Source organism: Chenopodium album, chromosome 2 (genome assembly GCF_948465745.1).
Source record: "Chenopodium album chromosome 2, dcCheAlbu1.1, whole genome shotgun sequence".
In the NCBI taxonomy this organism is placed as follows: domain Eukaryota; kingdom Viridiplantae; phylum Streptophyta; class Magnoliopsida; order Caryophyllales; family Amaranthaceae; genus Chenopodium; species Chenopodium album.
The window spans coordinates 17,724,131-17,749,477 of NC_137835.1; the positions used below are offsets into that span (position 1 = coordinate 17,724,131).

Sequence of the window (25,347 nt, forward strand, 5' to 3'; positions counted from 1 at the left end):
CGAGGTGATTTACCTATATTTTTCTTGGTCAAATTGATTATGGGTTAAAATGGTTGGGTCAACAACGAGTTGAGTCATCTTTAGGTTGGTTTGATTTTGGGTAATGGCGCCTTTGAGTCGGATCGGTTGGGTTCACTTCAAATCATATTACCTCTATTGAATCCAAGGCGAGTTATAATGTTAATGAATCAACTACTTATGTTTCAAAATAAATGCCCATTTTGACCATCATATTTGACCATGCGAAAATTTAACCATTACTATCTTTAATTATCAATAGTTATAAGCTATAAGAAGATGATATTTAGAAAATATATTAATAGAGACGATTAAAGCAAGTACTGATATGACTATATTTAGCATAAATATAAAGTACAAGGTCAAAATAGTGTAAAAGTTAGCATGAGACATTTAGTTCAGTTCAGTTCTGCTCAGTTCAGCTCAGCTCAGTTCAGTTCAGTTCAGCTCATCTCATCTCCTAATTTCCTTCTCTTATAAAATATTCATTTAAGTTCAGCTCAACTGAGTTAAGTTAATGAGAACAGACCCTAAGTCTTATATAAAAAGTGATTATGTTATTTTACTTGTAAGATCGGTAATTTAGGTGATTTTAATAATTTTAATAATAATTTTAAATATATTTTGAAATGGAAAATGTTAATTAGATAGGAGTAGAATGTTATAGTGCTCTCACATTATCACATAAAAATCTTGTGGTGGTGCTACAAAGTCAAGGATTAAGTAAAAGTTGGGTGGGTGAGAGAGAGTATCAAACTTGCTCAAACAGTGATACTTCCGACTTCTCAAGTATGCTCTCAATTATATAATCGATATTACGAAGTTTCATTCTACTTTCTCACATTTTAGGATGCTCAAAGCTTCAATTTTTCGTTGCAAATACACTTTCCTCTTTCTAAGTTACTGTACTATTATCATCCAACTTTGGAATGCTTATTGATTGAGATCGATCCTCAAAGGTTTGGTTCTGAAGAAATTCTCCAATCGATAAGGTTTGATTGAAAATTTTATGCTACTTTTGCTCTCAATTATTCAAATTTTGAACTAAATCTGGCATTTTTGCTGAATTTGGATGTGTTTTGGTTCAGGTATACTATTCATTTTTGCATTTTAGGGTTTGGGTTTATGCTGAACTAGCTTTAAGATATTGGGATTTTTGGTGGTTGTTGATGCAATTAGTAGTTGATTATACTTGAAAAGTTCTATAATTTGGTGATTTACTAGGGTTTGGAACCCGAATTTGCTATAAGGTAGTACTGTTGTTGCTAAGCTGAATTTGAATATGTCTAGAAGACATGAAGATACGAGGTTGAAGCCCTCTGTTGTTCCGACGAGAGATCGTCGGGATGAGTTGGAGCAGGAAGCTTATTTTGCACCACGCCGTGGTGGTCCTGTACGCTCGAGGCGGAGCTTGAGTCCTCAAGAGATGGTGGAGAGAAATCGGCAGAGTATGAATCAAGATCGAAGGAGCAGCTCACTTGAAAGGAGAGAGTACGAGCAGCACATTGATCGTGTTCGCGGTGGTAGTGGTAGTGGTGGTGGTGGTGGTCAAATGTTGTCTAGATCACCTCCGGTCCAACACCCACAAAAGAGGTTACATCTAGATGAAAGGGCTTTCGGAACAAGTCCGACAGCTATGAGAATCCATGGAAAATCGGAATATCCTGAATATGTGGAATATAGTAATTTGAATACAAGACCCAGAAATGTTTACAATTATGATGATCATATGGATGTTGTTAAGCAGAAGGAATATAGTGCAAGAAGATTGTGCTCAAGTGGGCATCATTCTATGGCTGAAACGCTTCCTTTCGAGGAAGAGGAAGCCATGGACAGAGATGTTGGGTTGCGTCCTAATTATGTTTTTGCATCAAGATATGCTGAACCTAGTGGGAACTACTCGACAACTGATATGCACAGAGTTAAGAATGAGAATGCTCAGTATCAAAACGCAATATCTCATGAAAAGATAGCTAAGGACATTTATTACAAGGATGGAGAACAATCTGCATATTATTCTAGAGAGAGTCCTTATATAGATTCTCCACTATCTCAAATCAAGGATTTTGGAAGTGAAGACTTACTAAAGAATATTCCAAGCACCTCCTCAAGTATTATGACTAGGGGAGAGTATCTATCCAAGGTTCATGATGTTCGCACTTTGCCACCTGATGGGTATCCAAAACGCTACGGAAAAGATTTAGAACCTCTTGTTATTGATGATTATGGTCAACGTATTATGTCAGACTCTAGAAGAGGTTACGAACCAGTATGTAGGGATCCAAAATGTTATGCATGTGATGCATACAAATCATCCAGGCCTGAGCGTAAAGACTATGAATATCCTGAAATCAGGGTTAGAGGGGATGATGAAATTGGCTATGCTTCCCAAGAAAATTTGTTTACTAAGGCACAATACACTCGTGAAGTACATGATCGTAGAGATGTACTAAGACCTGATAGGATGGACTCACTTGTAGAAAGTATACCAAAAGGTGAAGGTTCTCACTCTTCTCGAAGAATCATTAAGAATGTTGGAGGTCGAGACTTTGATGTTATTCAAAAAGAGACGGTACTAGATTATGTGGGCACAAGAAGATCATCAAATGGACTAATACAAGCTGGGGAGTATTTGGATAGTGGCAATTCTCACGTTGAACCAACTAGAAAAGCTTCAAACCATCGTCATATATCAGATCATGGTGGCTTACACGAGCATGAATTTGAGGATCCTCATTTGGATTATGGCTATGAAAGGTATGCACAGATTGGTTCTGATAGAACCATGTTAAAGAATTCTTCTGAATATATAAATGTGGAATTGCAAAGAGGTACAGGAGGATATGAAAGAATAAAGGCTGATGAACTTGTAGATAATGACAGAGTGCTGAAGCGTAAATATAGTAATGATAATGTTAGCAGGATGGATTCCAGAAATGAGAATGATTATCATGATCACCAGGTCGAGTGGACCAGTAGGAAAGGTGATATCATTCATCTGAAAAGACCTTCTGGATATGAGCGCAGCCACTACTATGCAGAAGTAGAGCAAATGCCTGATGGTACCTACTTTCATAAAGACTCTATTAATGATGATTGGACTTCATATCAAGATAAATCAGAAAGTATTCAAGAGCATTCTGGAAAACCATATAAAATGGGAAATAGACATTTCAAAGGATATACAAAATCTGAATCCTCTAAAGGTTACAACCATATCTCCCATTCACATCCAAGAAATACTCACTACAAGCAGCAAAATCTCAGGCAAAGAAATGATAAGGGCAATAATGTAGCAATGCATGCACAGACTGCTGACATAATAGAATATTCCGGAACTCCTTGGAAGTCTGATCCTTCAGAGGATTCTGATAATTTTAAGCAGAGGATACAAGCAGCTTTCTTAGACTTCTCCAAGAGATTTAATGAGAATCCAACTGCTCGAAAGCTTTACAAGGAGGAAGGAAAAGCTGGTAGTTTGTTCTGCGTTGTATGCCGCCGAAGGTCTGTCCTTTCTTTCACGAACTAGATAAATATTTACAATCTTGTTATTCTTATTCTTCCATCAATGCCATGTGGGTATTTACTTTACTAAATGATGTATAGCTATGGTACTAACTACTCCTGTGATCCTGTCCCATGTTTGACCAAATGATTATGGTTGGGTAATTTTCGTTTTTTTTGAGGTGTATACTTTAGCTAGAGACCTGCCACCAGTCTTCTTTGTGTTACTTGGATGATGGGATGATTTTGTTGGAGAGACTTTTCGGTTTGATTCTTAAGTCTTTCTATGATTTGATAGGGTGTGATTTTTGGAGATGACACATGTATTGGGTACATCTGTATGGGTAGTGTGGTGGTAATAACTGCTGCTTGCATTTGTTTTTTGGTAGGGACAGAAGGATTCTTTGTGGGAACTTGCTTTTGTCTCACTAAATATTCCCCCCTTTGCATATGGTAAAATGTCGTGTAGAATTTTTTAAAAGGGTAAGAAGGACCCTAATGAACCGGCACCTCTTGTAGCCCAATTTAGTCTAGCTTTGTAGATCAGACTCATTGGGAGTGAGGGAGGAGGATAAGGGAACCCTAACTCCCAAAGAGCCCCTAGTGGGATTTGATTACATAACCTTCAAGTCATGAGGTCAAATTATCAAATCCTTACTAGGAGGCCATTTTGTAGGTAAATTCATTTGGTAAATTTTTTTCGGTGACATATGCTGTAGAATGCTTTAGTATTGTAGATGGTATATCATTTGTAGGTAAATTCGTTCGGAGAAATTTTGTCCCCTACCATTTCCTCACGCAATGATCGGGAGAACCCTTGTAAATTATTTATCGATGCATGATGTGGCAATCAAACTTTTTTTCTTGCAGTGCATCAAAAGAATTCCTAAATACAAAGGCTTTGGCGACTCATGCTTATATGTCTTACAAGGTTGGGTTGAGGCCGCAACACTTGGGTCTTCACAGAGCTATTTGTTTTCTCATGGGATGGAACACCATGCCAGACCCTAATTCAGGCACCTGGGTTCCAGAGTTACTTCCCAAACCTGATGCTTTGGCTCAGAAGGAGGACCTTATACTGTGGCCCCCCATTGTTATTGTTCACAACATTTCATTGTCAAATAATGATCACAACAAATGGAAGCTCATTAACATTGATGCACTTGGAGAGTTTCTAAGAGGTTTGTGATTTAATCACTGGAAAACTACTACTAATTTAATTCATTGCCATATGCAGTTGGAAATGTGAAATGTCCACATTCACCTTATTAACAGTCTTCTTATTTTTCCTTATCTTTCTTTCTTTCTTTCTTTTTCATTTTTTCAAAGAGTAATACACAGAAAGGTAGTTAGGTCTTTTCTCAAGGCAATAGATTTTCATACTTTTAGAAGATCTAATATTTTAATAGTGATATTTGGATGTAAATAATAATTTATGTAGGTGCACTTCAGAATTCTTAAGGGGTTTTTATTTTTTTTATTATTGGTGTTTTTTTTGTTAATTTTTTTTTGCTAATCTCTCACTTTGGTCATGCACTCATGCAGTCAAGGGTTTCCATCTAGGCAAGATGAAAATCTGTCTAGGAAATCCTGGTGATCACAGTGTAATCTTGGTGAAATTCTTGGGCACTTTTTCTGGACTTCAAGAGGCAGAGAGGCTTCATAAAATATTTCTTGGGAGGAAGCATGGAAGAGTTGATTTTGAACAAGCAATTTCTGGAATTGAGCCAGTTGATGAGTTGGCACAAGGAGATAATCCTGTTGAGAAGGTAGAGGATGGGCTGCTCTATGGCTACATGGGGATTTCTGAAGACTTGGATAGTGTTGATTTTGATACAAAGAAAAGGTGCTCGGTCAAGAGCAAAAAAGAAATTCATGAACTTGCAGATGCACCAGTGAAGACTGAATAAGTGGAAGTATCTTGTACAGCTATAGTGGTGGGATTATTTCTCTCAGGACATCGGCTTTTGATGCATTAACTCTCTAGCATTAGGAAGAATGATGAGTTCCTGCAAGAAGGGTTATTAGGTGAAGTTGGTTTCAATACTTAATAATGTCAGAGGAATAAGATTCATCAACTCTCAGATGTAACATAGAATCCTGTATAACCTCGCTTTAGCGTGTTGAGCTCATATCGAGAATTTACTCCTTTCAGGACATTGTAATTTGCCTCTATTTGATTATGCTGTCTCTTTCCTTTACTCAGTATTATTAATTATAACAGCTATGAATGACCATGTGTTAAGGTCCATGGCTTTAGATTATCTCGTATGTAAACGTTCAGGATTTTCGTTTTTAATGCAAAGAGGGAATGTGTGGATTTAAGAGGCCTTTTCATCATTGACAGCTATATAACAGGGGCAATTGCATTTTATTTTCTGCCTAGTGAGGTGGAGTCAGCTTATTTGGTTCTATATTTTCAAATGGAGAAGTTTACTCTCTGCCTGTTATGTTCCTTTTATTTTATACCTACACAGCTCTGAGCTTAGTTGGGAAAAAAAAGGTAAAAGGTTGTTGACATACTAACCTCACCAGGAGAAGTGAAACCGCGGCTAGGGATGGCAACGGGTCGGACTCGGAGCGGATTATGCTAAATCTGACTCCGACCCGACATGAAGTCGGATGTTAGATCCGACATCCGACTCCGACTCCGACATCCGACTCCAACTCCGACTTCAATATCCGACCTCCAACTCCGACTCCGACTCCGATCCGATCCGATCCGACCCGACTCCGATTTTTTTTTTCATTATTCAATATACTTTGAGATGTTGGGCTATTTGGACCTTTACAACCCACACCCAATGCCACCATGACCCACACAAAAATCCACTATTTATTGGAGTCGGATTCGGATAATCTGTCAGAGTCGGACATTTGTCGGAGTCAGATTTTTTTCTCGGATTTTTTGTAGGATCCGACTCCGACCCTCCTCCGACTCGGAGTCGGATTATTTTAACGGAGTCGAACTCAGATTACTTTTTTCTCGGACTCGGAGCGGATATTTTACCTCGGATCGGGGCGGAGTAGGGTCGGATCCGGACTAGATTGCCATCCCTAATCGCGGCTCAAGGTATGTGTATAGTTTGAGTTTTCATAATTTCATAACTGTTTTGGTCTTGAGGTTATGCTGTAGTTGACTCAAATTGAACTTGGTTTATACGACTTTGGTGGTTTTAGTTACAAACGGAATCTTGATAGTTTCTTCATAGTAGTTGTATACAATTGCATATGTTGAGAGTTGTCTGGTTATTTATCAGGCATTCAAGTTAGACTTCCCCTAAACTTGATAGTTAGACTGTAAAGACCAATTTTTATGCTACGACGTTTTGCCTATAAAATCTAGATGCTTAATAAAGATATACTAGTATAAGAAAAAAATCTATACTCGAGGATAGTAGCATTAACATGAACTTATACAACAATTATACTAGCATGAAAACATGAATAAATTCATCAGTTATCAACTTAACCATTTTTGGCCACCTACCAAGCAGTCAGCTAAATGTTGATATTTGTAATATGATGAGTAAACCCTAAACTGCGCCTTTCTGATGTACTGCTATCAACAGATCGGAAAACTATTACCAATTAATTGAACAAGAACAATCTCAATATATGAGTTAGTTAATTATCACAAAAAAGGTATGGTATGACAATCAGACTGATTGGATAACTCAGATGTGCATTACCTCTTTCCAGTCTCTACAACGGTGATATGTGATACCCAATCTACTGAACGTAAATTGATCTTTGTAAAGATACATTCTCAAAGAGCTCAATTTCACTGTCAACATCATGTTGTTTTTCTTCAATAACTAACCTTAAACTAAGCTTTCTAAGTCATCAATTACTGTAAGGGGCTCACAAACAGAACCTGCTCCTCTTTAGCCGCCTCTGTCCCCTTCTCTGACTCTGAAGCTGGTCTCAGGTTCTACAGTAAACACTCATCCTTATGCGTGTACCATATTAGTCACTTCAGACTTTGTTTACGAGTCTACTACGGAGTTGTAAACTGTAATATATGCTCAGCGACATGCAATAATAGGTAATTACATGTATCACCAACATAGAAGAACATGGAACTACAAGTTTTTGAGTGAGAAGAAATAAATCAACCAAACAAACTTAAGAGTTTTTTTATTAATTGTCATCAAAACAACTTACAAGCAAAGGATTACACTTAAAATGTGTCCAGAAATATCTATACTACTGGCTACTGGCTACATCTGAAAAAGAAATTGTATGCGAAAAGAAAGATCTACGACTATGACACTATTTGCTATTCAAAGACATGCTAGACTTTTACTCTCAACTCAATCAGTTTGCATACCCCTAACTACAGACAGCTGCTCAGTGGTCACTTGAAAAACTGGGCTGACCTCGCGCTCCTCACTTGTTATCTGCAGTAGTTTTTTCGGGGGACCATCTGAAGAACTCGAAGAACTCAGTTCTGTTTTCAGTTTTTCCAGAAGCTCAGAAACCAGTGACAATTCTGCATCAGACATACTTGCTGACAAGCCTTCTTTCTTCATGACTTCCTGAGTTGTATCATTGACCGGGAACTCAAATTTAATCGGCTTTTCACCAGCAATATTCAACGCCATCTCAAAAGGACCAGTGCCCAAAGATTTCCCTCTTAACGTAAAAGGCCTAGGTTGTACTTGTAATGTATCAGGCCTAGGTTGTACTTGTAATGTATCAGGCCTCGGTTGAAGAAACTCATCATTCAAGAGTTCAGTTGCAGTGGGTCTGTCAGAAACAGGATTCAGACACTTCTCAATGAATGTCTTAATCTGAGAGTCTGTCATTTTCATTAGTGCGTCAGGCTTTTCACCAGACCTAACCTTTGCACGAATATGATACTTGTTACTTAATTCGCGGTATGGTGTTTCCCGAGTAACCATCTGAAGCACACACATCCCAAACGCGTAAATGTCAATCAGCTCATTATAATGATACCCTTCAAGAATTTCTGGTGCCATGAACTCAGGTCTGCAAGAAAAACTCTGTACTGTATTCCCCTGCTCAACAATCAACGCGAGACCCAATTCTCCAATCTTCACTATACTCGAGCTTCCATCAACAAATATGTTTTCACAGTTAAGATCGCGATGAATGATCTTGGGATCATGCCTGTGAAGATGATCCAACCCTTCAAGAATCTGTGTACACCAATTCTTGATCGCCCTTATATCAATTTTCTCATGTTTCCTGACATAGTCTGCCATATTACCTGAAGGAAAATCCTCAGTAATCATGTTAATGTATTCCTTTTTATCATCAATCCAAGAATGAAAGCAACTCACTATATTCTGATGCCTCAATGACTTCAACAGCTGAGGTTCTGCACACAAGCGCTCGAGCAAGTCCTTGTTCCTTAACATTTTCGGTGTTATTTCTACCTTACTCTAAGCAATTACCTTACCAGTAACACCATCAATACCCATGTAAACTTTCTTCGTAGCACTTTCTCTTATGATCGTTTCGTACCTTTTGTATCGACCACTCGGATCACTTTCGAGGGCTGCATCTTTACTTGAAGAAGCCATTACTAACAATAACAATGCAGAACAAGAAAATTGAATTGGGTTTGAAAAGGGATGACTCAAACTGAGTTTTGATGATTTTTTTTAATGGAGTTTTGGATTCAGAAATGTACGCTATTTTATGTATGTAGTGAGAGTTTTTGGGATGGGACAGTCATAAAATGATGGAATAAGAATGCTTATATAGAGGAAATAGTATGGCAGTTAGGATAAGTTAGTTATCAAGAAACAGAAAATAGCATTTCTTGATTTTTTTTATTTTAAAAAAAAAAACTAAAAAAAAAAAAGCCATTTCTTGATTTTTACTTAAACAAATAGTATAAAAATTCTTTGCCCACTTTTGTGTAAGAAAATCTGTTACGGAGTATTCTGTTAGTAACAGAATAGACTAGAAGTCACGATAAAAAATACTTAATCTTGATTTATTTATTTATTTATTTATTTTAACATTAATCTTGATTCTTGACTAAGGTAAAAAAAAAAAAAAGTAATATAAGCCCATTATGTAATAATTAGTGTAACAAAGAAAAGTAAGCCAATTTTGCAATATACCTTATAAGAGGAACACTAATTCGCTAATTGTTATACATAATTAAGTTATATAACAATTCAGCTTTGTTCAATAAAATAATTTTTAAAAAAAAAACCCCAATTATGTTACACAAATAAACAATACTAAACAAAATTTAAGTTAGGACTTTAGGTTAGTCGAGTTATGAATGTTGTTAATTTAAACTAACTTGAGTAATAATGGGAAGTAGAGAATATCGACTAAAATCGAAGTCTGAAATCTTCCAACCTAATTTGGAAAATATTACTCCATATGACTAAAAAAAAAACTATATACATTCCACTAATCACATTTTAAAAAAAAACATAGCAACACCACACCTACAACTTATGACCTAATGTTTGCATGAAAAAACAACTTACGACCAATAGGTAATGGAAAAACAACTTGTTGGTTGGCTAACCAATCAATTGCACGGTTTGTTTCTCTATGAATGTGTTGAACTTCAATTTGACTTATTGGATCCTCTATCACGTCCCTATACAATGTGCTACAATCTGTGTCATCCATTTCAACATATAATTCTGATACCCCCATCCTTAGTGCAAGCTCTAAGCCATACTCTACAGCTTTAACTTCGGCTTTGAAAGAAAAACAAGACGGTCAAGACCCCGACTTAAGGAAGAAGCCATAGCACATTCTTCCATCCTGTATAATTCCGGCTGGTCCAGGAGAGCCCTTTAGCAGCTCAATCAGAGTAAAGGGCAAACCAGCCATCAGAGCGCGAGAGCAATCCATTTGATATATGCTTCTCTACATGGGGGCTGTGAAGTAGCATTGCAAACAACATCATGGCAGCAACACCCCACACCTCCTCAAATCTTGCTAGCACGAATTGCCTCGCGTCAACAGGAATACCCATTACCCTGAAGAAATAGTATATAAAGAACGCATTGACAGCATCATGATGTGCTAATTGCTAATCCAAAAAATAAACTACAATCAGAGTCATATGAGGAGAGATTTTGACTGAAAAATCACATCAAACTAACTAGTTTCAAAGCACATATATCAGTCACTATTTAAACAAACACACTTAAAAGTTCTTTTATTAAATGTTCTCAAAACAACTTACAAGCAAAGAATTAGACTTAAAAAATGTCCAGAAAAATCTATACTACTGGCTACATCTAACAGAGAAGTATGTGTAAAGAATTATACTATCTACGACTACGACACTGATTTGCTCTTCAAAGACATGCTAGATTTTTACTGTCAACTCAATCAATTTGCATATCCGAAACTTCAGGCTACTGCTCATCAGTCTCTTGAAAACTTATCCTGACCTCGCGCTCCTCACTTGTTATCTGAAGTAATTTCATCTCGGAACCATCTGAAGAACTCAGTTCTGTTTTCAGTTTTCCCAGAAGCTCAGAAACCAGTGACAATTCTGCATCAGACATTCTTGCTGACAACCCTTCTTTCTCCATGACTTCCTGAGTTGTATCATTGACCGGGAAATCAAATTTAATCGGCTCTTCACCAGCAATAAACAAAGTCATCTTAAAAGGACCAGTCTCCAAAGATTTCCCTTTGATTCTAAAAGGCCTAGGTTCATTCATACTCAGACTACTACTTGCTGCTACAGAGATAGAAACACTCGGTTGAAGAAACGAGTCATTCAAGAGTTCATTTGCTGTGGGTCTGTCAGATGCAGGCCTCAGACACTTCTCAATGAATCTCTTAACCTCAGAGTCTGTCACTTTGCTTAGTGCGTCAGGCATTCTACGTCTCCCAACCCTTCCAAGAATGTGTTGATTGGATCTGCATTCGCTGTATGGTGTTTCCCGAGTAACCATCTGAAGCACACACATCCCAAAAGAGTGAATATCAACCAGCTCATTATGATGATTTTCTTTAAGAACTTCTGGTGCCATGAACTGAGGTTTGCTACAAAAAGTCGGCGTTTCATTCCCCTCCTCAAAAATCCACCCGAAACCCAATTCTCCAATCTTCACCCTGTCGAAGCTTCCATCAAAGAATATTTTATCACAGTCAATATCGCGATGAATGATCTTGGGATCATGTCTGTGAAGATGGTCCAACCCTTTAAGAATCTGAGTACACCAATTCTTGATCGCGTTTATATCAGTAACATCATGTTTCCTGACATACTCTCCAATATTCCCCAAAGGAAAAGACTCAGCAATCATGTTAATCTTTTCATCGCCAATCCAAACATTGAAGCAACTCACTACATTATCATGCCTCAATGAGTTCAACAGTTGAGGTTCGGCACACAAACGCTGGAGCAAGTTCTTGTCATCTCTCATTTCGCCTGTTACTTCTACCTTACTCCAAGCAATTTCCTTAAGATTAGCACCATCTAAGCCCTTGTAAACTGTCCTCTTATTACCCATTCTTATGATCGTGTCGTACCTTTTGTATTGCCCACTCGGATCTGTCTCAACAACCACATCATTACTTGAAGAAGCCATTACTAACAACAATACAGAACTAGAAGATTGATTTGGGTTTGAAAAGGGTTGATTCAAACTGTGTTTTGATGATTTTTTATGGAGCTTTGGTTTCAGTAATGTACGCTAGTTTATGTAGATTGACGAGAATTTTGTAGGATGTGAGTAATAAAATGAAGGAATAAGAACGTATATATATATAGAGAGGAAATAGTATGACAGTTAGGATAAGTCAGTTATCAAGAAACAGAAAATAGCATTTCTTGATTTCTTTTTTTTTTTTTTTTTTTTTTTTTTAAAAAAAAGCCATTTCTTGATTTTTTTTTTTAAAATTTTTTTTTTAAAAAAAAATTTATTTTGAAACAAATCTCCATTTCTTGATTTTTTTACTTTTAAAAAAAGTTTTCCTTGCAACTTTTGTTTAAGAAAATCGGTTATTCTGTTAGTAACAGAATCAAATAGTAATATTTAATCTTGACCCGTATAACAAAGTAAAATAAACCCATTTTGTAAAATAAACCCATTTTGTAAGTCTAACTGCTAATCCAGAAAATAAACTACTTTCAGAGTGAGAATAGGAGAAAGAGATTGACTGTAAAAATCACATCAAATTAGCTTGTTTCAAAGCACATATATCTAGTATTCAGAAAGGCAAATTTGAGCCATTACATGTGATGCATCAGTCAATATGGTAAAGTAAAAACCACGGATTCAATTAAAAAAACCCGTAAGCTACGGACAACTCCCACCCATAACCCCAGTAAAGATGTACAATCATCAGTTGAACATAAATTTAATAACCCCTGGATCATGGCTTGCTTAGGGAGGCGGAACTATAAGCTGCCTTCTACAGCTTCGACATGGAATAGTCCAAAGCATCAACAAGAAAATCTGCATCATCTTTGCTGAAGCACATTGGAGGTTTTATTCGGAAAACATTTCCATGTAGACCACCTTTGCCGACAAGAACACCGAGCTCTTCACAGAAAAAGGGTAAACATTGGCAAACATCAGTATAGAAACATATGCGAGCAGGAAGCTGATAAATAATAATAAGCTAGCTACTGGAAGGAGTCCAATTACCTCTCATTTTCTCAAACAGAACTCCAGTTTCTGCCTTAGCAGGAGTTTTCTCTTTCCTGTCGGTGACCAATTCGACTCCCACCATCAAACCTCTTCCCCTCACATCTCCGATGACTGAAAAGCAGAATTTCAATTAGTGTCAAGTTAGTGAAGCTCGGGTGTACAACAAGCTCCATTCAGCTTATCAAGCAAAGAGAAATGAAAATATTGTGTATTGCTGTAAAAGGAAAAAAAATTACAGCCATGTGAATCATAGACTATCAATCAATCATTCAAAGCCTTAATCCCATAAGTGGGGTCAGCTAACATGAACCAAACTTGATTATTCCATGTAGTCATCAACATGAATCAAAGACTATATAAACAGATAATCCTAGCGTCAGATAAAAATAAACAAAAACACTAGTCTATCACCAGTTCAACTATTGGAATAGCATGACATGATACCGAGCAATTGTACAAAATAGGGATGAAGATTTGACTAGGTTCGTAAAACAAATAAAGTATCACTAGACTACTTGACCAAAAAGTAAACTTTTAAGTTAACCATTACCTATATTACTACATCCCTTGTTTGATTTGAGGTTCTGAATAGATACTCAATACTAACAATGAAAATTTGTTCAGAAGATTACCAGGAGGTTACAGGCTGTTATGCCACGACTACAGAAGTTTTAAACGACTAATGATATTCTCACAAACCTCAGCACATTCAAAATAAAAAACAACAGAAGAACTAGCTAGTCATATAGACAAAAACCAACCATATATCTTCATATAATTAATAATAGGAACACATACTATCATGCTTCTGCTGCAGAAGTTTCAATCGATCAATCAAATGGGTCCCTACATCAGCACAGTGTTGTTGACGCTTTTCTTTATCAATTACCCTCAGGACTGCAAGACCACCTGCAGAGCACACCGGGTTTCCTCCGTAAGTGTTAAATTGAATTTTCTGAGCCAATACGCTAGCAATCTCAGGTGTGGTCACCACTGCTCCAAGGGGTAGGCCATTGCCAATTCCCTGCAACATTATATTAAGTATACTGGTCAGATAAATTGACAATTTCAGCGCAGTACAAAGACTGGCTACACTTGTTGTAAATCAACATAAGTACTACAGCTAGAGTATACTTAAAGACCTTGGCCATTGTCACTATATCAGGAATAACGCCTTGTGTTTCAAAGCCCCAATACTTGCTCCCTGTTCTACCAAATCCAGTTTGAACTTCATCAGCAATGCAGACTCCTCCAGCCTTACGTACCATATCATACACCAGCTTCAAATATCCAGGAGCTAATTCAACTGCTCCTCCAACACCCTAAACATAAATAACATGTACCGTTAAGTTACAGTAGCTAAAAGCAAGAAGCTTTTGAAGCACGAAACAAAGAGAAAGGTAAACCTGAATTGTTTCAGCAATGAAGCCTGCTATTTTCCCAGATGTGCCATAATCAATGTAATCTTGAACATCCCTTGCATAAGCTTTCGCATCTGAACCAAAAACACCACGGTAGGGATCTGGATTGATCACATGATGAATATCACCCTGCATATGCACAGACATCCAATTGATTCAATCTTCTTGACTGTCACATATCTTACCAAGCAAGCCTTATCAACTACCATATGATGTCCATGGACATAAAAGTTACTAATAAAGCAATACCTACTTCCATGCTATAAAGGGAAACAATCTATAAAAATGATGGAAGAACAAAGTTGTACAGCATGAGGAGAGAGGCTAAAGAAAGGTGACACGGTTAAACCTTACACCTTGATTGTGAGGAAATATTTAGAGATGGAAAGAAAAGCAACAATTCACGAAAGAGAGAGCTGTCTTGCTACTAAGTTCAAACCATTAGAAACAGAACATGAAGCAGCAAGCTTTGGAATTGAAGTAGACCTTGGCGAGTAAATGCTATAGCTGTCCTTACTTATGGGCAGAATGTTAATGGGTTGAAAATGTAGGGACAAAGGAGTGATGCATAAGTTTTAGTTGGTGCAATTTTTATCTTAGTTTTTTTGCTAATAGGCCTACCTTGACACTAATTTTTTATTTTCTTTCACCTTCTCTCTTAATTTCTTTCAGATATTAAGAAAAAGGTAACCGAGGCTTTTCTTCACACAGGAGTCTCTTGTATGGCCATGCACTATAAATAATTAAATAGTGACCTTTTGTTGTGAGTAGCTTTTAATTATATTCCTTTAGGAGTTCTCTAAAGGTCATCATGGTCTCTTACAGTCTATTCTTGCAAATAATGATACGATGCCTGCTGAATTTCTATCTTCTTGCACTGTGAACTCACTAATATTAATATCCAGAGAGTAAACCTTTTCTCACTTTAAGCTAGAGAATTCCATATGCTTATGAATATCACAAGAAACCAGGCCCTTTATGTCATTAGAAAAATCAGACTAGTGTACATGATTAGAAGCTAGATAATAGGGTTAGAACCTTTATAGCTTAGAAGACATAAGCTTTAGGTCCAAGATAAACAGGAAGCAAATCAGAAAATTAAGCAATAAGGTGTTATGTACTAAATTGAACTACTTGTATTTTACGACAATGAATTATAATGAAGGCTGAATGCTTGAGTATTTTGATTAGTTAACGGTCGGTTTACAGGGGATATGCATAACTTGAGGTTATGAATCTCACAGTAGCTTTAGGCTACAACTCTCTCTAGTGTTTTCTCACAAATTTCTGAATGAATCTTGCTAATGCTACTACTACCATACATATACTCAAGACTTAGATCAAACATGTGATATTAATTAACTAAAATAGAAACCCATAGAGAGCATGATTAAAGAGGGCTGCTTCCCTTCCCAAACTACTCTTTAATTAGCCTTGTCATGTTGCTTCTTGTTGCTGTCAACTCTTGACCCCTGCTGCCCCAATTTAGCGCGCCTCGTATACACCAAAAGTGGTGGTTGACTTGCGGTGTTGACTCCGTGTAGCCAGTCCATAACATCACTCCCCCCTTTGAGTTTCACCTTGTCCTCAAGGTGGAAGTCAGGGAAACGTAAACTGACCGCCTCAAAGTCTTCCCATGTGGCCTCAAAGTGCGGCAACCCCTTCCAGGTTAGGAGCACCTCCAACCCGGACACAGAACCCTGCTTCTTTAGACGCACATCAAGTAATTCCTCTGGTTCCACCATCAATTCTAAGTCAGCCGTGAGTTGTCGAGGGATGGTGGGGCTGCAGGACAATTCCCCAAGCGCCCTTTTGAGTTGTGAGATGTGAAAAATCGGGTGAAGCTTGCAATCAGTGGGCAATTGGAGTTTATATGCTACCCTCCCGATTTTTTCCAGAATTTCGAAAGGTCCATAGAACCTTGCTGCCAGTTTTTCGTATGGCCTCTTGGCTAATGATTTCTGTCGATATGGTTGCAATTTCAAGAACACCTTCTCCCCGACCTCGAAATTCTCATCACGCCTCTGTTTATCCGCATTGGCCTTCATGATTTGTTGAGCCCGATTGAGGTTGACTCGCAATTCCTCCAAAATGTTATCCCTCTCCTTTAATTGCTCCTCTAATGTACTCACCATCGTCTGCCTTGCTCCTAAGCGCCACAAGGTTGGAGGATCACGACCATACACAATCTTAAACGGGGTCATCTTGGTCGATGTGTGAGGAGAGGTATTGTAGGAGTATTCCGCCCATGGCAGCCACCTCGCCCACTGTTTGGGTTGCTCGGAGATGAAACAACGAAGGTAGGTTTCGAGGCACTTGTTTACTATCTCCATTTGACCATCCGATTGAGGGTGGTAAGCGGTACTCCGATTGAGGCTTGTTCCTTGTAATCGGAAAAGTTCCCTCCAAAAAGTGCTCATGAACACACGATCCCCGTCAGAGACAATCGTTGTCGGGAAGCCGTGAAGACGAACGACCTCCTTGACAAAAACATACTTTGAGAGCATTGAAGGGGTGTTTCAACCTGATAAAGTGGCTGTACTTCGACAGGCGGTCAACTACAACCAGCACTGAATCAATGCCTCGAGATAGAGGAAGCCCTTCTACAAAATCTATCGATATGTCTTCCCAAATAGCTTCCGGAATCGGAAGCGATTGGAGTAACCCCAAGGGACTCTTACTTACTGTTTTGCTTCGTTGACAAATCGCACATTCCCTGACCACCTTGCCGACATCCTTCCTCATTCCCGGCCAAAACCAATCGGCCGCGAGACGGAGGTAAGTTTTGATTTCTCCGTCATGACCGCCAATTGGGGAACTATGATATTCCTGTAGAAGCAGGGGAACGAATTTGGAGGATTTAGGAAGCACAAGCCGATTTTTGTAAAATACTCTATCTCCTTCCAAATGAAATCCGTTGGGCCCCTCTTTTCCTTCTTGGAGCCCAGTTACAATTTGGCCCAACCAAGTGTCTTCTTCTAACTCCTTTTTTAAGTTAGTCCAATCCACAAATTGAGAGTGGATCAAGGCCCCACACTCCATCTTCTTCAATTCACGACTGACTCCATTGATACGACCGAGCTTCTGCTCGTCCCTCCTTGACAAGGCGTCGGCCACCTTATTCGCGGAGCCCGGCTTGTACTGAATCACAAAATCAAAACCTACCAATTTCCTCAACCAACGTTGGTACTCTTTGCTGACTTCTCGCTGCTCGGTTAAGTATTTTAAACTCTGTTGCGGATTACAAACGGCCTCCCTAGTAGATAGTGGCGCCACTTTGCCACTGACAATGAAATCGCCATCAATTCTTTCTCGTATATGGACTTCCCCCAAGCTCGCACCCCTAGTAATTTGCTGAAAAAAGCAATTGGTCTCCCGTTTTGCATCAATACGGCTCCCAATCCAAAGCCTGAGGCGTCGGTTTCCAACACGAAACCTTCGCGGAAATTTGGAACAGCCAACACCGGGGCGGTGGTGATGACGGTTTTCAGCTTCTGGAATGCCGCGGTCGCCGCCTCCGACCACCCGAAACTTTCTTTCTTCAGTTGGGCTGTGAGAGGACCTGCAATATGAGCATAGTGAGCAATAAACTTCCGGTAGTAACCGGTTAACCCCAAAAATCCCCTTAGTTCCCTGAGAATTTCCCATTCAAGAATCGATTTAATTTTGTCACCGTCCATGGACACTCCTGCTGCCGAAATAACATGTCCCAAGTAGGCAACTTCTGATTTACCGAATTCGCATTTTTTGAAATTTGCGTACAGTTGGTGTGTCTCCAACTTTTGTAACACCAACCTTAAGTGATCCTTGTGCTCCTCGATCCCTTTACTATACACCAAAATGTCGTCAAAAAAGACTAGCACAAACTTCCTCAAGTAAGGCTGGAAAACGTCGTTCATGAGGGATTGGAAAGTGGCGGGAGCGTTAGTAAGACCAAACGGCATTACTAAAAACTCGTAATGCCCCTCATGAGTACGGAAAGCCGTCTTGTGTGTATCTTCCGGCTTGACTCGAATTTGGTTATAACCCGATTTCAAATCGAGTTTAGAAAACATCGTTGCCCCGTGGAGCTCATCAAGCAACTCATCAATCACGGGAATAGGATATTTATCGGGGATTGTTTCCTTATTCAAGGCCCGGTAGTCCACACAAAACCTCCACGATCCATCTTTTTTCTTCACAAGCAAAACCGGGCTTGAAAAAGGACTTGATGATGGCTTAATGATGCCGGCTTCGAGCATCTCATGAATAAGCCTCTCGATTTCATCTTTTTGCGCTTGCGGGTATTGATAGGGTCGGACACTAATTGGGTCGGAACCATTTTTGAGGGTGATTGAATGCTCGTGGTCCCTATTCGGTGGCAACCCAATTGGCATATTAAACACCTTGTCAAACTGGCCCAATATGTCCACTAGAATTGGAGGTGGGCTTGCTGATTTTGGGCCCAATTCAGTGGGCTCCAACTGGTTCAATTCTACCAATAGGCCTTGCTTCTCTTTTTTAATCACTCTTAGCATTGCTTTCAACGTGACTTGAGTCTTCTCGAGAGTGTGGTCACCGGTCAACGTGACCGGAACTCCGGCGATCGAGAACTTCATTACATGGGTGCGCCAATTTGTGACCACCGAGCCCAACTTCGCAAGCCATTGGATACCAAGAATGACCTCGGCACTCCCTAAAGAGAGTGGTAGAAAATCTTCCGTGATAGTCACCCCACCTTTTAACTCCACCTTAACACCCTTGCACACCCCGCTTCCACGAACCAAGTCCCCGTTTCCCAAGGAAACCGAGAATTCCCCTCCTTGTACCACCTCAAGCGCCGCTTGTTCCACCACCGAAAGGGCTAGAAAGTTATGAGTAGCCCCGGGATCTATCATCACAACTACTTCTTGGCCTCGAATCACCCCACGTAGCTTCATTGTTTTTGGGTTGTGAATTCCAATCACGGCACAAAGTGATACTAGCTCCTCGGAAGGAGTAGCCTCTAATTCCTCCGGGCCCTCAATCTCAATCTCTTCTTCCCCTTCCGCCACCAAGAGTACACTAAGTTCCCTCCGTTTACACCTATGGCCTACTCCCCACCTCTCATCACACCGGAAACACAAGCCTTTTGCCCTCCGCTCTTGTATTTCACTCTCGGTCAGCCTCACCCATATTCACTGATCCTTGAGACTCAGGTATTTTGGGCCATGACTTGGGCGGCCCACTACCGCTGCTACTGGGTAGTCCATACGTTGAGATTAGCCCACCTTTGTTCATGGACTGATTGCTAGCAAGCTGATTAGATGGGCCACTTAGTGCTGGGCTCGAGTTGGAAGGCCCAACATTCGGTCCCCCTTTCCAGCCACCCAAGACCCATTTCCCTTGTTGGACCCGGTTCTTTTCCTCAATCCGACCCGCCATCTCCATGGCCTTCTCTAAGGTGGACGGATTTAAAAGCCTCAGTTCTGACTTCACCTCTTTCTTCAATCCTATGATAAATTGCCCCAACATCAAACTCTCCGGCACATCCTCCAATGGCGCCGCCATTTCTATGAAACGCCGGCGATACTCCGCCGCCGTCCCCACCTGTTCGACGGCCAGCCATTGTTCATGTAGAGTTCCGACATGAGAAGGTCGGAATTCGTTGAGAACCCGTTGTTTAAGGTCCGGCCACCCGTAGAACGGCTGCCTCTTTTGTTCCCATTGGAACCATTTGAGAGCTGCCCCATCCATGGCCACCACCGTGGCTTCCATTTTCTCTCTCTCCGACAAACGATAAAACTCGAAGAACATCTCTACACGGGCGGTCCAATTATCCGGGTCGGAACCTTCGAAGACGGGCATGTCTAATTTGCGGTGTTTCCACTGTGCTCCACCGCCGCCTCCTCTGCCGCCGTCGCGCCACCCATTATCCGGCGGGTGCCATTCCGGGTCGGAATTTCCCCCTAATGGTGTCGCTATCCGCTCCCTCTCCGGCTATGGGCTGCTACTTCCGTCGAAGTGGTGCACCGGTTGAATGACCGGTTGTTGTGATTGTGGTTGGCTCTGTCTCGGGACCTTCAATTCGTCGCATATTTTCGCGAGCTTAGCCCGATCTATTGCCACTTGGGTGTTCAGGTCGTCGCGGAATTGTACGAGACGGAGTTCCAGTTTGGAGTGCGTGGCTTCCATGGCCGCTGCCATTTTCTTCCGTTCCTCCTCTATGAGTTTCTGTTCCTCCTCCATGGCGGCTTTAATGGCCGCTGCCACCGTGCGTGTGAGGTTGTCGTCCTGCGGCTGTAAGCGCTCCTGGATGAGGGTTAAGGTTTCTTCTATGGCGGTGAGTCGTTGTGGTTAAGGCTGAGCAAAACTACCCGAAAAACCGAAAATCCGAAAATCCGTTCCGTTACCGTTCCGAAAATTAGGGTACCCGATCCGATAACCATAACGGTTCGGGTACTCGTTCCGATAATTTGTTATCGGGTATGGTTTTTTGGTATCATTTTAAAATTAACGGTTTCCCGTTCCATTCCGATAAGCAATTATTTTGTTTTTTTCCTACTTAAATCTATCTTTTCAATATTTAAACTCTTACATTACTTTGTAATCACTATATAATATCAATAATTAGTAATGTTATTAATAATTTGGTCAAGATCATGTGGTATTGTTGTTAATTAGTGTTAAAAAATATTATAATAACCAATTTTTTAAGTTTTATTATCACTATTGGATACTTTATTGGTTACCCGATAACCGTTCCGAAAATTCGGGTACCCGAATTCCGGGTACCCGAACTTATCGGTTCGGGTTATGGATATCACTTTTAGTGATATTGGTTATCGGGTACCCGAACCGTTAGTACTAATGGTACGGGTACCCGTCCCATGCTCACCCCTAGTTGTGGTATGTCTTTTTCCATTTTTTTTTTTTTTTTTTTTTTTTTTTTTTTTTGTTTTTGATACTTCTGACTGACGGTTTCCGGTGTCGGCGGTCGCAGGACCACCGCTCTGATACCAACTTGTTATGTACTAAATTGAACTACTTGTATTTTACGACAATGAATTATAATGAAGGCTGAATGCTTGAGTATTTTGATTAGTTAACGGTCGGTTTACAGGGGATATGCATAACTTGAGGTTATGAATCTCACAGTAGCTTTAGGCTACAACTCTCTCTAGTGTTTTCTCACAAATTTCTGAATGAATCTTGCTAATGCTACTACTACCATACATATACTCAAGACTTAGATCAAACATGTGATATTAATTAACTAAAATAGAAACCCATAGAGAGCATGATTAAAGAGGGCTGCTTCCCTTCCCAAACTACTCTTTAATTAGCCTTGTCATGTTGCTTCTTGTTGCTGTCAACTCTTGACCCCTGCTGCCCCAATTTAGCGCGCCTCGTATACACCAAAAGTGGTGGTTGACTTGCGGTGTTGACTCCGTGTAGCCAGTCCATAACATAAGGACTTTGGCTTAAGTCAATACATGGCCAAAGAAGGCAAGGAGTGGCAGAAAATTTTGAAATGTGTACCAATCACTAAAGCGGGATTTTAAAATCCTTAGTAGATTTGTCAATGCATCACATGCAATCTAAAGTTACTCTATAGCAGGAAACAGAGGATCATAGCCAACTATTAAAGTATTTAACCAAGTAACTATGAACCAACAATCTTGATGAGACCTCACATGATATAATATTACGATAATAAGAATGAGTACTTATAGGGTTATCATAGAAAAGAACCTGTGGTATTGAATATTTCCATGTATTTAAAGCCGTCAATCCAATGGTATTACTACTTCCACCATGGTATGCATTTCTCAATGAAATCATGCCATGATTACCAGTATAAAGCTTTGCCATCAATGTAGCCAATTCATTTGCTTCTGTCCCAGAGTTGACGAAATAGACAACCTGCATAAAAATTTTACATTGATGAGCCAGAAATGCCATACCCTCATTTTCAAGTTCTTGTTCACTTGAGAGTTTAAGAGTGGAAAACAGTAAAGGGGAAGATGGTATGTAGACTTGTGAAGGAGATCATGATATATCTTGGAACATTACAAAACAATAATTAACCAAAGAAATGGAGAGCATAACTCTATTTTCTAAATCAAATGAGAAATTAAAGTAAATAAAAAAATTGATGATGTATGAAATGTCAAATCAAGTTGATGTTAAAGGCAATGTTGTGAAAAGTCATGCACAACTATGGAGGAACATTTCATAAAATTTAAGATATGTTTCCTGAGCCAAGAACAAATTTTTTTTTTTTCTTCGGATAAAAAGGTTTTCTAAGCCATGAATAAATTGTTCAGCTGATTTTTTCTTGTTAATAATGAATGCAGAAGGTTTTGTTAACATAAATTGTAAGAATTGAAAGCATAATTGTAAATTAACAATCCTGTCATATACTAAAACATAGGATTCGGTTCATCAATTTGAGGAAAGCCTTGAAATCACCTAGTAAAATTATGAGTTAAATACTCCACAGTACTCGTAAAAAACATCTATGACTAGATTAACAACAAACAACAAATTCCCTAGAGTGCAAGTAATGAGAGATGATGATCAGATTAGTGAGACATGTCAAATTAAAACAATAAGCAACATAACTTTGCAATGGTTAAAGTGGGCAATGTAGGTTAAGAGAAGCAACCTTTAGATTTCCGGGCATTTTCGAAGCCAAAGCCTCTGCAAAGTCAGCTATGGCATGGTGCAAATATATAGTTGTCGCATGCTGAAGAAGTTTACTTTGCTCTATTACAGCATTCAATATATCAGGGTGGCAGTGGCCACAAGACACAGTCACAATCCCGGCAAATGCATCAAGATAGCGTCTACCCGTCTCATCAAACAAATACTGCATCTTTCCCTCCACAATATTCAGCTGAACAACCATGAGCATAGAGTTAAGTACTAACATAGAGGCATAAAACATCAGTGGCAAAACTATATACAGTAATGTAATTCAAAATTAAGGCTTCAATTATTTAACTTGCAATTTTTATGTAACAATGTCATGTAATTTAATATTAAGCCGTTCATAACAATCTAACAATGACATATAACAACATTTTACATGAACATAATATGAAGTACTTCATCCGTTACATATTACTCGCAACAAAGGAATATTTTATGTCTCACAAATAATACCCCTTTGTTGCGAGTAATTCGTAACAGAGTTAAGCAGGGTCATTGCTTTGAACAATGAACATAGCTCGGCCCGACATTGATAGCAACTGAAAGCAATAACATACACAGTTTCTTCCACTAAATAATCATATGGCTAATTCAAATTACACTATCAACACGACTATTATACCCGACACATAGGAGAATTTGATTAACACTTGATCAACAACAAATTCAATCCAAAATCTACTGCATACCCACATCAATAAAATACTCAAAATATGTAATCAAATCTTAAAACCCATAAAACCAAAACAAAAATGAAGGAAAGATTAAAGGGTATTTAAATTCTTACTGGCTTTTGATAATAGTGAAAAAGAGAAGGACCCAGATATTTTTTGCGCTTCTGAAAAACTTCATCAGCTAATTGCCCTGTATAAGGCTTAGGTTGGTAATCAAATTCAGGGATTTTTGGAGGTTCCAATGATGAAGAAGAAGAAGTAGAAAGAGTGGCGAATCCCGAGGAGAGAGAGTACTGATTTCTGCATTTTTGCAAGCATTTCTCCCTCAAAATTCTTTGTAAAGCCATCTTCTATAGAAAGATGGCAGCTTTGAGAATCACGCTTTTAATTGAATTGGAGTGGAGTTTGTGCGAAAGTTGTAATGATTTTATAGAGAGACGTTTAAATTAAATTAAATATCCATACAAATTGTAGAATGAAAATTAAGAAAGCAACAATTCATGGGGTGTTTACAAAAAGAATAATAGATTTTGAAGAGATTGCTTTAATTGTTTCTTTATTCATTTGATTTGGGTGGTGGGACTGCTGACTGTAAAGTGATGTGGAGAATATACTCTCATTTATGGAAATGGATTAGAGACATGTACATTGGATTATTTGGGTTGTAAGTAATATAGGCGGTATTTGATTCCTTAGTCCATTTGAGGGAGGTATCATATACTCAATACTCCGTATTCATATATTACATAGTCCATAATCAAATGATCATATGAGATTAAAGTTTGTTTATTTTTTATTTTTTTTGAGGGAATAAAGTTTGTTTACTTCATATGACATTTACTCTTTTTTTTTTTTTTTGAGGGAATAAAGTTTGTTTACTTCATATGACATATACATGTCAAAAAATATATAAATGTCGATGATCAATTAGTTTAGTTGGTTAAATTCTTGAACGTAGAAGTTCAAATTTGAGATCAAATTGCGTGTACATCACTTGTTATCTCGATTCTCTTACACCAAAAAAAAAGTGTGTTTATATAAGTGGGATAGTTAGAGTATTAAAATATTGTAAGAGAAATATATTGTAGTGAGGTTAATGTTTTATTAAAAAGAAATGAATGTGAGACTGTGAGATGATAGAAATAATGAAAGGAGAAACTATATTATTAGAATGTACTAAGAGGGAAGGAATAATAATAATAATAATAATAATAATAATAATAATAATAATAATAATAATAATAATAATAATAATAATAATAATAAAAAAAATAAAAAAAAAAATAAAAAAAAAAATAAAAAAAAAAATAATAATAATAATAATAATAATAATAATAATAATAATAATAATAATAATAATAATAATCCTAGTGACATTTTGAGTAATCCTAGTGAGGTCGCTGCCCCTAAACTCATGAAAAAATGGGCAGA

The 25,347-nt window shown here is 38.6% G+C and overlaps 2 protein-coding genes and 2 pseudogenes across 3 annotated transcripts; 1 reads left to right on the plus strand and 3 right to left on the minus strand.

Moving 5' to 3' along the window:
* Positions 1–747: 747 nt before the first annotated feature.
* LOC145596943 (uncharacterized) lies at positions 748–5,847 on the plus strand. Of its 2 annotated transcripts, XM_081653141.1 has the most exons (4): positions 748–1,010; positions 1,107–3,522; positions 4,393–4,703; positions 5,068–5,847. In XM_081653141.1, exons 2-4 carry the CDS (start codon positions 1,301–1,303, stop codon positions 5,430–5,432), a joined length of 2,898 nt encoding a protein of 965 aa, XP_081509267.1. In that variant the 5' UTR covers positions 748–1,010; positions 1,107–1,300; the 3' UTR covers positions 5,433–5,847. The 2 variants fall into 2 exon arrangements, with proteins under 2 accessions (XP_081509267.1, XP_081509263.1); XM_081653137.1 differs by having other exon boundaries at positions 748–3,522.
* Positions 5,848–7,838: 1,991 nt separating this feature from the next.
* LOC145569742 (putative serine/threonine-protein kinase WNK11 pseudogene) lies at positions 7,839–8,909 on the minus strand (annotated as a pseudogene).
* A 1,421-nt stretch (positions 8,910–10,330) lies between these two features.
* Positions 10,331–12,080, minus strand: LOC145569758 (putative serine/threonine-protein kinase WNK11 pseudogene; annotated as a pseudogene).
* Positions 12,081–12,647: 567 nt separating this feature from the next.
* Positions 12,648–24,374, minus strand: LOC145596955 (alanine--glyoxylate aminotransferase 2 homolog 1, mitochondrial-like). The gene is made up of 8 exons (XM_081653146.1): positions 24,030–24,374; positions 23,196–23,426; positions 22,280–22,450; positions 14,552–14,695; positions 14,288–14,467; positions 13,944–14,169; positions 13,143–13,256; positions 12,648–13,037 (listed from the first exon to the last, which is right to left on the minus strand). Exons 1-8 carry the CDS (start codon positions 24,261–24,263, stop codon positions 12,907–12,909), a joined length of 1,431 nt encoding a protein of 476 aa, XP_081509272.1. The 5' UTR covers positions 24,264–24,374; the 3' UTR covers positions 12,648–12,906.
* Between the last annotated feature and the right edge of the window lie 973 nt (positions 24,375–25,347).

Coding starts and splice junctions, on each gene's coding strand:
- LOC145596943 (XM_081653137.1), top strand. CDS start 1,301: ATGTCTAGAAGACATGAAGATACGAGGTTGAAGCCCTCTGTTGTTCCG. Junction 3,523..4,392: donor TGCGTTGTATGCCGCCGAAG/GTCTGTCCTTTC, acceptor TTTTTCTTGCAG/TGCATCAAAAGAATTCCTAA. Junction 4,704..5,067: donor ACTTGGAGAGTTTCTAAGAG/GTTTGTGATTTA, acceptor GCACTCATGCAG/TCAAGGGTTTCCATCTAGGC.
- LOC145596955 (XM_081653146.1), bottom strand. CDS start 24,263: ATGGCTTTACAAAGAATTTTGAGGGAGAAATGCTTGCAAAAATGCAGA. Junction 22,451..23,195: donor AAATGCCCGGAAATCTAAAG/GTTGCTTCTCTT, acceptor ATTTTTATGCAG/GTTGTCTATTTCGTCAACTC. Junction 13,038..13,142: donor TCTGTTTGAGAAAATGAGAG/GTAATTGGACTC, acceptor TTTTCTGTGAAG/AGCTCGGTGTTCTTGTCGGC.